General features: G+C 43.4%; 1 protein-coding gene across 3 annotated transcripts in view; it reads right to left on the reverse strand.

The window, feature by feature from the left end:
* The window catches only part of REPS2 (RALBP1 associated Eps domain containing 2), a 261119-nt gene extending 248585 nt beyond the window's left edge, over positions 1–12534 (reverse strand). For all 3 annotated transcript variants that reach the window (XR_012241643.1, XM_073615186.1, XM_073615185.1), the window contains exon 1: positions 12166–12534. Coding sequence is in view for 2 of the 3 variants with exons in the window: in XM_073615186.1 (XP_073471287.1) it covers positions 12166–12336 (171 nt within the window). In the remaining variant the exon portion in view is untranslated. The remainder of the gene's footprint in view (positions 1–12165) is intronic.
* Positions 12535–15989: the final 3455 nt, after the last annotated feature.

The raw sequence follows: 15989 nt of genomic DNA on the forward strand, positions 1-15989 counted from the left end.
TCCAGTTTCGTTCTTTGTTTACTGCCCATTAATGGCTAGTAAGGGTGAATTCACACTACAAGTGTTGACAAGATGTTTTTCTGCATGTAAAATGTCTGTATGTGTCTCATTCACACTGCAATGCAGCCTATGGCTGCGATAAAATGCTGACATGCTGCATTTTATTGAATTGCACAGCAATATAAAGCAACGCAGCACATCACACTGCTGTACATTGCCATGAATGAAGTGTATGTTTTGTACATATCAAATAAAGTTAGTTAAAAAAAAGAAAAAAAAAGGGAGCCATGTGATGCTCTAAATTGCACATCACACTGCCCCCTACCGCAGGCAGCAACTAAGACCTGATGATGACTGATTTGGAGAGCAAAGGAGAGATCTGGAGTCCAATAGACCCCAGATTGCCAAATAAAGATTAAAAAAAAAAAAAAAAAACGAAAGAAACACTCTAAAAAAATTCAAATAAAAAGAATAATTAAATAAAAGAAGAAATTTAAAGTGCCCCCGCCCCTATGCAAATGTGAATGCATGTGTAGGTCCTGCACGCATAAGTAAACAGTGATCGCACCACACATGTGAAGTATTGCTGCGAACATCAGGGTGAGAGCAATAATTCTAGCACCAGACCGCGTCTTTAACTCTAAACTGGTAACTTTTAAAGTGTTGCCTATGGATAATTGAATGTACCATAGTTTGTCACCATTCCACAGGTGTGCGCAATTTTAGAACATGACATGTTTGGTATCTATTTACTTGGCGTAACACAATCTTTTATATTTAACCAAAAATTTGGGTATTCTATTGTGTTTGTGTGTACTAAAATTCATTAAAGTGAACTTTTTTTCTGAATATTTGCATTTGATAAACCGCTGTGCAAATGTTGTGTAGCATAAAAAAATTGCACCCACCACCATTTTATTCTCCAGGGTCTTTCAGAAAAATAGTGTTTGGGGAGTTGAAGTTTTAAAAAAAATACTGATTTTTACATGTACGTGAGAAGTGTCAGAAATGGTTTGGGCAACAAGTGTTTAAACTGTTATAAACAGCAGTATTTTCTAGGATAGATGCAGCAGGTTGCACATAAATGAGAGCCGAGTCAAAATATCTTCCCATCCCAATACAGATGACAAAATTGTGCACTAGCAAATATTGCTTCTCTTTGAATAATCTATTAAGAATAGCAGTAACTAAGTTATGCCATTTGGACTCAGGCAAGGTTTGGCATAGTTTACCCCCAAGAAGCTTTAGGCAAGGAAAAAAAAATAGAAAATTGATTTCCTACAAGCACCATGAAAAGGATTACATTCTGAAATTAGGCCACAAAAGGATTTAAATTCCAGCTGTACTCAACAAGCAGCAGGCACACAGATCAACAGAAGAAAGAAAAAAAAAACTTTCAAATGTTTGAATTAACCTGTAGGTCTTTGTAAAAATTGCTCAGGGTTTAGAGTTATTGATATGAAGTGGAATCAGGACTTTTCACAAACCAATGACCAGGCTTAACTTTCCAGAGTGATTATATCACACAAAGCAGTCTGCAAACCTTGTAAGATATAAAAAAAAAAAAAAAACCACCAAAAAGCTTCAATACAAAAATCCCCCATTCCTTATTTTAAACTCTGCTTGAAGACCTCTGCCCAACATGTCCATACTGCAATGCCCTGACAATAGATATAAATGACTGAGTTGTGAGGGGAACATGTAGAGGGGTTATGGGGGTGTTCAGGCACATAAGAAAGCTCTATATTTTTATTTTCCTAATCTTGGCCATGGCTCCATCCGTTTTCTGCTGGTCACTGGTGAACTTTTCAGCAGTAACCATGGACCATGCCAAATAAAGATAGCTGATAACTACAGACAAATGGCTATCCAGCTGGCGGTGGTAAAAAGTTACCCCACACACATATACTGGTTTAAATATATAGGAGCACAATTACAATAAAATGTTTTTTTGTTTTCTTTTATAAAACATGGACAATTTGTAGCAAGCAACAGGATTGCTATAATCATAGCTCCCAACTGTCCCTGATTTGGAGGGACTGTCCCTCTGTCCCTCATTCCTCCTCATTTGTCCCTCATTTTGGCCTGCAATATATCAATATAGATGTATATAAAATGCACTATTTATCTATCAAAAAGTGTTTCCCAGCGCTAAACCTTTCATCTGATTTCTAAATTACTGCATTTGTAAATTCCAAAAGCCAATATAAAAGAATAGTAGTGGTAAAAAAAGCACTTTTAACCAATCTTGTTTTTTTGTACAATTTTCCTTTAAGGGGGCGTGGCAGGGGGGTGTCCTATGCCTGCATACTTTTGTTGATAGGTGTCCCTCATTCCCATCTCAAGAAGTTGGGAGGTATGCTATAATGTAGCCTGCCTCAGTAGCACATGCTCATCTTTTCCTTCATTACCCCACTCATCCAAAACCCTATAACCTCCGAGTTGCTCTTGTCAGAGCTTTGAAGGGCTGAGGCACGATCCCCACCCCCATGTAGAAGCTATGAGTCAATCACCAAGCACCTGAACTGTGACATGAGGAATCTGAATGAAGGGAAAGGAGACAAGCCCCCCGGCACATTCTCATAGGGAAACATGCACAACAAAAGCTGTCAAGCACCTTCAGAGGAAAGAGAAGAGGCAGAGATCACATCCAGTGCTTAGAATTGAGGCCAATACTCACTATAGAAAGATATGCTCTGTTCATTCTTCATTGCAGATTTTACATCCACTTTAGACAGCTGAACAGAGGGGTGAGGTAGCAAAGGAAAGGTGTGTATGTGCTGCTAGAGCAAAAATCCTCTCTTGCGGTGGGGCTGCCCCCCACATTGCAAGGCAGTGGTGGCTGGTGCTCAACATTTTTGGGGGGGGGCGCAAACGAACTGAAAAATTATGAAAATTAATGAAACAAAAACATCAATTGCAGCCACTGTGCCCATCATATGCAGCCAGTCTGCCCATCATATGCAGCCACTGTGCCCATCATATGCAGCCAGTCTGCCCATCATATGCAGCCACTGTGCCCATCATATGCAGCCACTGTGCCCATCATATGCAGCCACTGTGCCCATCATATGCAGCCAGTCTGCCCATCATATGCAGCCACTGTGCCCATCATATGCAGCCACCGTGCCCACCATATGCAGCCACCGTGCCCACTGTATGCAGCCAACTGTGCCCATAATATGCAACCAACTGTGCCCATCATATGCAGCCAACCGTGCCCATTAAAAGACAGCCAAAATTGCCCATCATATGCAGCCTCTGTGCTCATCAAATGCAGCCAACTGTGCCCATAATATGCAGCCACTGTGCCCCTCCCCACCCGCCCGCTGTCTGCCTGGCACTTACCCCATCGTGGTGGTGGGTCAGGCGGCGAGCTGTGGGACGTGTAGCGTAGCGGTGGATGCAGGACTCCTCTGTGCATGTCTTCTTCCTGTTCACAGTAGCCAATGGGATCGCCTCTACCTCCAGCCAATCAGGTGCCTGGTATTACATCCGGGTCTCCTGACTGGCTGAGAGGCAATTCTGTGTTAGCAAAGCAAATATTAATTTCTTTTACTAACACACCTGGGTGCACTGCGAGTGCAATGGTTTGCGCTCGCAGTACACCTTTTTTGAAGCCTATTAGAGCCTATGGCTCTAATCAGGGGCTTCAATAACACCCCCCCCCCCGGGCACTGTAATTCAGGCGCCCGGTAACAGGCCGGACACCTGAATGGGGTGGCTACAGCGGCCATGGATAGATTCATGAAATGCATGAATCTATCAATAGTACACAGGGGGGGTGGCTAGAGAGAGGAGAATCCACCCGAGCGCCCCTAATGGACGCACCGCCACTGTTGCAAGGGTTAAATGCTCATTAACGCTCCACCTTTTAAGCGTAGAGGAGCACCAGCTACTGCGGGAGAGGAGAATCTGTGCAGTAAACCTGCTTTTCCTGTTCCCTATACCAAAATGAGCATTTAATTCTTGCAATACAGGGCAGCCACCTGCAAAGGAGGATTTTAGGTTTTCCTTAAGCTGGGCTGTAGGTTCAGTTCACACCTATGCAGTTTGCTTTTAGTTGTTTCTGCAGTTTCTGCAGTGCTTTTTGCACATGTGGTTTTATCGCAATTTGCCATTTTTTAGTTTTTTTTTCTGCCCAATTTGTTGTTTGGCAGATTAAAAAAGCAAATCGCTGCAAAATTGCAGTAAAATTGCTGTTAAAATCACTGCAAAAACGCACTACATGCTTTTCTACAGCATCTCCATTAAACCAAAAAAGCAAACAAAGCACTGTTTTGCATTTAAAAAAGTCCCCGACCCCTTCCAAAAACGCAGCGGCTGGAAAAAGCATAGATGTGAACATGTCCCATAGGAAAACATGTTAAATGAACTGTAGTGCGTTTCTGCGAAAAGTATTAAAAAATGCATAGGTGTGAACCGCGCCTTAAGGTGTCTTTAACCTTGAACAACATTTCAATATATTGCAGCTTAACAGTCCTTTGATGTGATGGCTGCAAAGGTTTTCTTGTTTTTCAAGAATTTTCCCTTTATTCTCTACTATAGGTCCTGTACTGTCTGGAAGTTCACAACATTTTTTACACATTTTATTTTTTCATTACAGGTATTTATATAGTCTTGGCAATTTACACAGCATTTTATATATCATCACCTGCATACATAAACACATATTACGGCCAATTTAGACAGAAGCCAATTAACCTACCAGCATGTCTTTGGAATGTGGGAGGAAACCGGAGTACCCGGAGGAAACCCATAGAGACACAGGGAGAACATGCAAGCGTCATGCAGTTAGTGTCCTGACCAGTATATGAACCCGGGCCTATTGCTGCCAGGTAGAAGTCCTAACCAGGACGCCAAAGTGTTGCCCACTTATCAAACAGATATAACAAAATGCTTTTAATGTTATATTCAACAAACCAAAAGGGAACAAATAAAGAGAACCCAATCAACGTCTAATTTCAGCTTGTGAAATTAAACTGGTTGTAAAGGCAGAAGGTTTTTTTTTATCTTAAAGTGGAGTTCTGCTTAAAAAAAAAATTAAAAGTCAGCAGCTACAAATACTGCAGCTGCTGACTTATGATAATCGGACACTTACCTGTCCCAGGGTCCAGCGATGCGGGGGGAACGAAGCCCCGCTCGTCTCCCCCTCCACTCGGCGCCGCCAGCATTTTAACTGCCGAGCCGCGCTGCACGCTGTGACTGGCCGCTCAATCATCTGGGACCTGTCACATGTCCCAGATGATTGCCTAGAGGGAGGGGGGAGAGGTGATCTCCCTTCCTGCGCCGAGGGCAGTGACATCGAGAGCCCAGGTGCTGAAGGAGGCAGATTTCGAGGGATCACATAGCAACAGGCATAAAAAGGTAAGTAAAAAAAAAATTTTTTTTTTTTTCATGCACATTAATTTTTTTTTTTTTTGGGTGGAACTCCACTTTAATGCATTCTATGCATTAAGATGAAAAGGCTTCTGTGTGTAGCAGCCCCCCTCAGTCCCCCTAATACTAACCTAAGGTCCCTCTCTGTCCAGCGATGTCAACGAGTGCCACAGCCATCCAGATTCTCCTTCCTGATTGGCTGAGACAGAGCAGTGATGCCATTTGCTCCCACTGCTGTCAATCAAAGTCAGCCAGCCAATCAGGGAAGAGATGGGGCGGGGTCAGGTCACGGACACGGGGAGCTGTGATTTAGCTTGGGTGCCCACATAGCAAGCTGCTTGCTGTGGGGACACTCAACAGGAGGGAGGAGCCAGGATCACAGAAGAAGGACCAGAGAAGAGGAGGATCTGGGCTGCTCTGTGCAAATCCACTGCAGCAGAACAGGTAAGTATAGCATGTTTGTTATTTTTATAGGAAAAAAAAAAACGAGACTTTACAATCACTTTAACTTTTGAAAAAAAAAAAAACGACTGGAAGCTGATTGGTTTCTATGCAGCGCTGCACCAGATTTTGCACTCTCCAGTTATAGTAAATGAATCCCATAGTGTACTTAAACAGCATTTGCTTATCACAGAGTTCAGCTTTAATTTTTTTTTTTTGGATAGAGTAAAGGACACATTATATATCATACCAGCTTTTTTTGCCATCTGTGTCCCATAGCCTTAACGGGAAGTGAGGGGAAATCCCTTCAAATTGAGGAAAATCCCTACTTGTCACTAAGGATGGGCTCGGGCATGTTCGCACAGCCCACGTGGAGAGCCCGCCAGGAAGTCGGCACATCGCTAATCACTAGGGCTGGGGAAAAAATTGATTTGAATCCTGAATCGAGTTGAGAGGTCAAATTTTCAGCAAATCGATTTTTTAGATTTTTTTTTTTTTCAACAGGACCAGCACTGACATCGCACCGGTCCTGAGGAGCTGCGGGCAGGAGTTTTTAGGTGAGGCCGTGGCTTCGGCCTAGTCCGCGAGGCCGGACGCCGCGGACTAGGCCGAAGCCGCAGCCTCGCCTAAAAACTCCTGCCCGCAGCTCCTCAGGACCAGCACGGTGTCCATCAAAAAAAAAAAAAAAAAACTTGATTCGAATCGTGAATCGAGGTTTTTTTTTTTTTTTTTTTAAATTGCAGATTTATTTTTTTTTTGGGAGAAAATCGCCCAGCTCTACTAATCACAGGCAGTGAGACATTTCCTGATCTCTGCAGCCGCGCATCGATACAATGTCTCACTGCCTGTGATTAGCGCAGCACAGTGCCGACTTCCTGGCGGGCTCTGCACGTGGGCTGTGCGATCATGCCAGAGCTCATCCTTAGTTGTCACCAGGATCACCAGAACTAGTGTCCCCACTGGAAGATTTCCCCTCTATTCCTGTTCTAGCAACCAGACAAAATTTGGGATTTTCTTTCACTTTCGCTGATAGTCACCAGTACAAATAGAGATCGTGAACCTTCTTATCGGGAACAGCAATAAAAACCTGACAGGTGTTCTAATCCCTCTTCACAGGAATGCACGTAAAGGACCCATTTGTGGCCGGGATAAAGAAAGCCTTTATAGGAAAAGTTGTCATTTTACATATAAATAAAAGGCTTTGAGCATTTAAATGCCTATATCATGTGAAACCATTTCAATTCCTTACCTAAGCAATATTATTTTTTAAAAGATAAAAATCCTGTGAATTGTATCGATAGTACTCAGATTATTTTGTCAATGTTTCAGCATAAGCTTCCCCTTTTCCCTTCTACAATGTGAAGTGCTACTAAGGGATAACCTATAAAAACAATAAATGCTTAAGTGCTAATGGTATTTTATGAGGCCTTTAGTGCTCTGTTTCATTCTGTACTTTGGGAACACTAATGCAGTCAATAATTTATTAAAATGAGTACTCTTTTTTTAAAGTAGGATAAATAGTTACCAATAAACAGCCAAAAAGACCCTGTACGAAGTATGACTGTGTCAGATCATCAGCACAATTAATAATGCGGAAATAATTCCCGTGGTTGATATGCCCTAAGTGTGAGAAACACACAAAAGAAAGCCCTGACGCTTTTTAAAAATTACGCCGCAGCAAACTGCATGGTCCCTTGCAATCATGCGTTTTGTCACATGTGAGTTAGCAAGATGCTTAAGGGTGCCATTAGGAATAAATTGAAAAGCTCCCATCGGACTCCTTCTGTCGGAAATTCCGCTCGTGTGTATGCGGCATTAGGCTTCTTGCACACGATACTCCTGTTTAAGTATCTATTTTTTTTTTTCAGGCTTTTTTTTTTTTTTTTTTTTTTGGCATGTGTGTTTGCATTTTCATGTGTAAACTTATTCTCGTGTTCACGATATGCTAATGGCCAAGTGCGCACAAATGTTTCGCATTTACGCGCATAAGGCGTAAAATACTTACCATAAATGCAGATTTTTCTTTTTTACTTAGAAATACACAGGGCTTGTTTACGCGCCTGTGGGCAAAGGCACATTACAATTAATGTGTTGTATTTTAGCTCAGTAAAAAAATAAGCTGTACTGAGCTTTTTCAAGCTGCAGTGTGCAAGAGGCCTTAGGATGCTACCTGCTGCCTAAAACTGACCTTAAAACCAAAATACCCCTTCACCCCATTATATTTCTACCCCCTCCTTAAAGTGGTGTTCCAGCCGAAATTATACTTTTTAAATAAAAATACCCCTATAATACACAAGCTTAATGTAGTCTAGTAAAGTTAATCTGTAAACTATGGTCTGTTTTGTTAGTTTATAGCAGTAGTTTGTTATTTTATAAACTTACAGCAGGCCGTGGCCATCTTAAGTGTGGGCATCTGAAGCCAGACTGTATTTCTTCCTGGATCTCATCCTTGCAGATCTCGCACATGCTCAGTGCAGCACAAGCTGTGTAATAGGTTTCAGGTCAGGTTTCCATAGCAACGGCAGTGTCAAAGGAAGTTGCCGCCCCTTCCCAGAAGGCATTGCAAACAGGAAATGATGCGATGGGCCACGGCCAGGGAGAAAGAAGTGAAAAATGAATACAGCAGGTATACAGTAGGTGCTGAGAAAAAAAAAAAAAATATCCAATTCGTTTACAGTGCAGGGTTTAGTGAGGGATGCTGAAGAGTTGTAAAAGTGGGTGGAACTCCACTTTAATCTTAAAAATATTTTTTTTTTTCTTTATTTAGGACTAATTTACACAGAATGGACAGCTACCGGAGAGGTAAACTGCAGCGGTTTCTTCTCCAATTCTTCTCCATTTTTCCACCAACAAATGTTGGATGACAGGCTAGTAAATTTTCGGCGGACAATGGTTTGACGTCAGATTTTTTTGGATGGTCGGTACACAAATCCGTCACACAAAAGTCGAAAGTACAAACACTCATGCTCGGAATCAATGCTCACCAAACACGAAATTAGCAGAAGGTGCCCAAAGGGTGGCACTCAAGAGCTGAAATTCCTTGTAGTACTTCACTACGTTCGTGTTTGTGGCACGACAATTGTGTAACGTTAGTATGCAAGACAAGTTCCTGGCACACGCCCTTTTGACAAAAATCAGACGCTCGTTTGGCCAACAATCGTACCGTGTGTACAAGGCTTTAGACTCAAATTAGATCAAATTAGATCAACTCAGTTGATAGGTTAGGGTGGAATATTGTCGATTGTTTAGCACCTATCAGTAGCGATTTGTTCATGAATACAATCGTATATTGATTGATCAGATTATGAGACTACATGTTAAAAACAGGGATGTGATCGCTAACTTATGACCGTATCTTCCAACTATTGAACAAAATCTATATCCATCTTGTCATATTGATTGAGTGGGTTTTCAACTATAGATTGGAAGGGATCAATCAGAAAAACAATCGATTACTTATTGAAGCGTGTATGGCCACCATAAAAAAAAAAGATATTGTGTACATTAAATTCATTAAACTCCAGTATGGATGGCCTTCTACTATCCCTTGTGACATGGAAGGCACTACCGATCAAAATGGTGCAGTTAAAGGGGAACGTCACCCAAAATTGGATGTTTTGCTTTTCAGCCTCCTCCACCCATGGACCTCTTTCACACTAAACCCTCATTCACACTGAAAGTGATTTCAGTGGATGTCAGCCAACATGTGTCTGCTGACACCTGCTGGCATCCGATCTGGTCTGCTAAAAACAGACGGATAGGGGATTCGTTTCCACCCAACCACCTCATAGACGACAGCCGGCTGTGTCTGCTCTGCATAGCGGGGGATCAGCAGAGAGATTCCCTGCTGAGCATGCATATCCACTTGATGGATTCCTGCATGTCTGAAACTTTTAACTTTTGGACACTTTTTTTTTTGAGGGGGGGGGGGGGGGGGGAGCAAGTAGCTTGTTTTGATAGGTACCCCTTCTGGGACATGGTGAGTCCATTCACAACGCAACTTATATCTGCATAGCGGGAAGCCGGCAGTGAAGTCGTAAGGAGTCACAGCCGGCTTCCCTTAGTAAACATGCTGGTACTTGGACCCGAAAACTGTTGAAGAACTGGCCCCCGTGAGGACAGTGCGGGATCCCTGGACAGGTAAGGGCCCTTTCACACGGACGTGTCCATGTACGGGCTCCGCTTTGCTCAGCGGGGGATCGCTCCGTCGATCCCCGCTGAGCAGGCAGATGACAGGTCTGTCTCTGCACACCGTGCAGGGACAGACCTGTCAGAGTGCCGCTCTCCTCTATGGGGGATCAGATGAAGACGGACCGTAGACCGTGTTAATTTTCATCCGATCCGATGACAGATGGAAAAGTAGGGTTTTCCTCTGTCACACTTTAGCAATCAGATCGGGTCGGATGTCAGCGGACATGTCACAGCTGACATCCATCGCTCCATAGACCTGTAAAAAAATGACAGGCGGACCTCAACGGTCCGCCCATGTGAAAGGGGCCTTGGTGTCCTTTTATTAAAAGTCAGCACCTACAGGATTTGCAGCGGCTGATTTTTATTTATTTTTTGGGTGGACTGAATCCCCTCTTTAACCTCTAAGGGCCAGTTCACACCACATGCAGTCCAGTGCATTTTTTTTCTGCATCAAAAACGCATAGAAAGTAGGTTATATGGTTTTCAATGGCATAGTTCACACCAGTGCTTGCAGTTCCAGTGCATTCTAGTTCCAGAAAAAAAAAAAAAAGTATAACATGTTGCATTTTTCCTGCACTGGAACGCTGTAAAAAGCATCAAAAACTCACGGGAACGCACCTAAACGCACCAAAAACGGTCTGGAACACCCATGTTCTTATTTAAGGTTAAGGGGAAAAAAAGGGGGGAAAAACGCACTGGAACACATCAAAAACGTGCATGCAAAAAGCATCTGGAGCGCATCCGGACTGCGTTTCCATGGTGTGAACTGGCCCTTAAGGAACAGCTGCTGCAGCTGTACTGCAGCAATGTGGCTGGTTTCCGCGAATCGCCGTCATTGTACGTCAGCTCGTACACGGCAATTTGTGGGCGTGCACGGGGGAGCCAATCAGCGGGTGGAGCAGACTTGATGTCCATCAGCCACCCACAATCATTCCCCGTAGTGACAGAACAGGGATCTGCCTGTGTAAACAAGGCCAATCTCCGTTCTGACAGGGGAGATCACACAGATCCTGTGGTTCTGCTAACAGGAAGACTGATCTGTGTGTTTCCTCAGGCAGCCCATCCCCCATACAGTTAGAACATACCTGCAAGGAACACATTGAACCCCTTCCCTGCCAGTGTCATTAGTACAATGGCAGTGCATATTTTTAGCACTGATCACTGTAATAATGTCACTGGTTTCCAAAAAAGTGTCAAAAATGTCAATTAGGTGTCCGATCTGTCTTGCCGCAAAGTGGCAGTCCTGCTAAAAATCGCAGATCGCTGCCATTACTAGGAAAAAAAAAAATAATAATAATAATAAAAATGCCATAAATCTATCCCCAATTTTGTAGACGCTATAACTTTTGCGTAAACCAATCAATATACGCTTATTGCTATTTTTTTTTACCAAAAATATGTAGAAGAATACATATCGGCCTAAACTGATGAAGACATTTTTTTTCTTTGAATATTTATTATAGCAAAAATTATTATTATTATTAAAAGGTACTTATATAGCGCCATCAATTTACGCAGCGCTTTACACATATATTATACATAAACATCAGTCTCTACCCTCAAGGAGCTTACAATCTAAGGTCCCTAACTCACATTCATATAATGAATTAAAAAATATTGTTTTTTTTTTTTTTTTTTTATCAAAATTGTCAGCCTTTTTTTTATAAAAAATGCAGGAGGTGATCAAATACCACTAAAAGAAAGCTCTATTTTTTGGGGGGTGGAAAAAAAAAGGACATCAATTTTATTTGGGTACAGTGTCGCACGACCGCGTAATTGTCAGTTAAAATGACGCAGTGCCGTATCGCAAAAAAATGGCCTGGTCACTAAGGGGGGGGGGGGGGATCTTCAGGGCCTTAAGTAGTTAAGTGCAATTGTCTCTATTGGGTCCATTGACTTTTTTTTTTTCTAGCTGGGTCTGTTTGAAGCCGAGTAAGCAGAATCGCCCCAGGGGCTTCAGTCAGCAGTGGGAACATGTGAAGCAGCTCAGCTGACTGGTAAATGAGGCCCAACCTGTCCTGTGAGATGGGAGGCTTGCAGTGTGTACACAGGGAGTATAGATGAAGGATGACAAGCCACGCCCCCACCCACCCTCTCGCCCCGCCCCTCACCCTCTCGCCCCGCCCCTCAGCTGTCCATCATCACACCACCCACCTGGTGTAAAGTTTCTGCGGGTAGCTGCGACGCTCTGAACAGCTCGCCCACTTTGCTGCTGCCCGCCGCTAGCCGGGGAGAGCCCTCCACTTGGCATAAGGAGAAGAGCTCGGAGTAGGTCTTCTGTTCATGGTCACTCAGAGCCAGGTACACTCCCGCACACACCTCCATGGAGCCACTCCTGTCCGCCTTGCCCTCACTTTGTGCACCTCTCTCTGTCCGGGCGTCCCTCTCTTCCTCTACAAGAGGTGAGTGAGCTCTGAGAACAGGAGGAGGAGGAGGTGTTACTGCAGCTGAGGAAACATCCTCCGTGTCTGCAGTGCTCACAGCACACCGCTCAATACACTTCTACTGCTGACACTAGGGGAGCGCTCTGCTGCCCTCTACTGCCAACACACCAAACTGCACTGACGAGAAGCCTTGCTGTGTGCTTATAGGGCGCGTCTTCTTCTATTTGTATTTTCTTGCTTCTCTTTGTACAAGGCTAAAAAAAAACTTCTGAAAAATATAAGGGCCCCTTTACACTACGGCCTCGTGTACACTGAGCTCACCTTTGTCCTGGCAGGACGCATCAATACCACACCTAATGCCTCGTACACACGTTCCCAATATCGTACGACCGTTCTCGCTTAATAGTCGCAAATAGGAATTGAATAGCTAAATAAAGTCACGAAAATTCTTGTACGACAAAAAAATCGGAAGTGATGTCATGTGTTGTAATGTATTTGTACTGTATTTTCGGAGGACAACTCTACACTGACTAAACGAAAATCGTATGATCTGGAATCGTACGAGAAAAATTTTCGTGTATGTCCGATCGAATAATAGCAGATGAACGGTCGAAAGTACTGTACACACGATCCGAGTATCATACGATCCTTCCTCGGACGACTGTTTTCGTACAATATTCAGATCGTATGTACGGGTCATTAGGCTTCCATAGCTCCCAACTGTCCCCGAGTTGGAGGGACTGTCTAGAGTTGCCACCTCATCCCTTTAAACCCCAACACCTTTGAATTACACAGGTTCTGAAACTAAATGCAGATAAGGCACCAAGTGAGTTAAATTACCACCTTAATCAGCCACAGAACCTGTGTAATCAATATGTGTTCGGGTTTAAAGGGATGAGGTGGCAACCATAGGACTGTCCCTGATTTGGAGCAATGTCCCTCTGTCCCGCTTTCCTCCTCATTTGTCCCTCATTTTGGTCTGATCTATATAGTTGTATATAAAATGCACTTTTTATCTTTCAAAAAGTGTTTCCCAGTGCTAAACCTTTCATCCAATTTCTAAATTGCTGCATTTGTAAATTTTAAAAGCCAATATAAAGGAATAGTAATGGTAAAAAAAAGCCCTTGTGGATTTGATTAACCGCTTCCCGACCAGCTCACACCAATATACGTCCGCAGAAGGGCACGTACAGGCAGATTAATGTGCCTGTACGTTGCCCTTTAAGAGGCGGCTTGCAGGCGCGTGCGCACCTCCGCCGGGAGCTCCATGAGTGTGATTGCGGGTCCCGCGGACTCAATGTCCGTGGGGATACCTGTGATCGTCTCACGGAGAGGAAGAACATGGAAACGCTGACGTAAACAAGCATTTCCCCGTTCTGCCTAGTGACACTGATCACCGCTTCCTGTAATCAGGAGCGGTGATCAGTGTCGTGTCACACACAGCCCTTCACCCCCCACAGTTAGAATCACTCCCTAGGACACACTTAACCCATATAGCACCACCTAGTGGTTAACCCCTTCACTGCCAGTCACATTTACACAGTAATCAATGCATTTTTAATCGCACTGATCGCTGTATAAATGTGAATGGTCCCAAAATAGCACCAAAAGTGTCCGATCTGTCCACCATAATGTTGCAGTTACGATAAAAATCACTGATCGCCGCCATTACTAGTAAAAAAAATTATATATATATATATATTTTAATGAAAATGCCATAAAACTATCCCCTATTTTGTAGACACTATAATTTTTGAGCAAACCAATCAACCGCCTATTGCGATTTTTTTTTTTTTTTTTTTTTTTTTTTTTTCAAAAAATATGTAGAAGAATACGTATCGGCCTAAACTGAAGAAGAAAAAAATGTTTTTTTTATATATCTTTTGGGGATATTTATTATAGCAAAAAGTAAAAAATATTCCTTTTTTTTTCCAAAATTGTCGCTTTTTTTTTTTTTTTGTTTATAGCGCAAAAAATTAAAAACCGCAGAGGTGATCAAATACCACCAAAAGAAAGCTCTATTTGTGGGGAAAAAAAGGACTTGAATTTTGTTTGGGAGCAACGACCGCGCAATTGTCAGTTAAAGCGACGCTGTGCCGAATCGCAAAAAGTGCTCTGGTCTTTGGACCAGCCAAATGGTCCGGGGTTGAAGTGGTTAACCTTCCTTCCTTCCTTCCTTCCTTTTTTTTTTTTTTTTTTTTTTGTTCTCCTTTAAGGGGGTGTGTCCTATGCCTACATACATTTGGTAGTAGGTGTCCCTCATTCCCATCTCAAAATGTTGGGAGGTATGGGCTTGATGGCTCCATTCCCACCTGAGCATAGTGGAATCACGCCAAAACACAGGACACATTTGCAATGCCATTATTTCTTAATAGCACCCTAAATGCGGGGCGATTTATTTATTTATTTTTTTCACTGCAATTGTCGAGCAACACCAAAGGCACCTGGCTCTGTGCCAAAGTTTGGTACAAGAGCTTCTTTGGTGCGTTTTTTTTTTTTTTTTAGCGGAGAATCAGCTGCACAAAAATCTTGCTCCCAGGATTGATCTCTTCCTGTTTAAGCCTTGTACACGTGGTCAGATTATTGGACAAATTTTTTATTCGATGCTGGTCTCAAATCGAAAGGGAAGAGAGTACTCACCATCATACCTCCCAACAGTCCCGGATTGGATGGGACTTTCCCGCATTTATAACTCTTTCCCGCTATCCCACTGTACAAGGACTTTGTCCCGCATCAATCAGTTAATTATGTAGTAACTTAGAGCACAAGTGTGAATATCAAGCACAGCCAGCGATCGGCCAGAAAACCCGCTCGATGTGCTCTGTGCAGCTGTCAGATTAAAGCCTTGATGTCGGGGGTGGGCAGGACTGCTACTCACACCCACCCCTTTGTCAAGCAATCAGCGTATAGGGAAACCGCACGCTTATACGTTGCTGACCGGGGGGTTCTTCCTGCTTGGCGAGGGGAGATCAGGAGCTGGAAATGAGAAGAGTGTACAGTTAGTACCTAGCACTCTCCTGCACTCTGTACACAATGCAGTACAAAACCCTGCACCCTGTGCATAACAGACTCCAGCACTCTGTATCTAGCACTCTCCTAAACTCTGTACCCATTAAGCCCCTCCCACTGTTAAGAGTTTGACCATACCCACTTTTGCCCTGGTGAGTGTAGCACGCTGCCAGTCATTTCCTACCTTAAGTGTCCCTCATTCTGAAGTTCAAAAGTTTGGAGGTATGCTCACCATCAGAAAATTTTCTGACGAGAGAATTCTAAGGATGAGCTCAGGCGTGTTTGCAAACAGCACGTGCAGAGCCCGTCAGGAAGCCGACACTGGGGAGCGCTAATCACAAGCAGTGAGACATTGTCCCGATGTGCGGCTGCAGAGATCGGGGAAATGTCTCACTGCCTGTTATTAGGGCTCCCCAGTGCCGACTTCCTGGCGGGCTCTGCACGTGCCGTTTGCGAACACGCCTGTGCTCACCCTTACAGAATTCAACGTCAGAAGTGACGTAATGTGTTGAATTGTTTTGTCTGTGTTCTTTCATTTCTGAGCATGCCTAGTCTTGCTCTTCGTATTATTTTTTTTCCCTTATC

Source organism: Aquarana catesbeiana, linkage group LG02 (genome assembly GCF_042186555.1).
Source record: "Aquarana catesbeiana isolate 2022-GZ linkage group LG02, ASM4218655v1, whole genome shotgun sequence".
Lineage (NCBI taxonomy): Eukaryota > Metazoa > Chordata > Amphibia > Anura > Ranidae > Aquarana > Aquarana catesbeiana.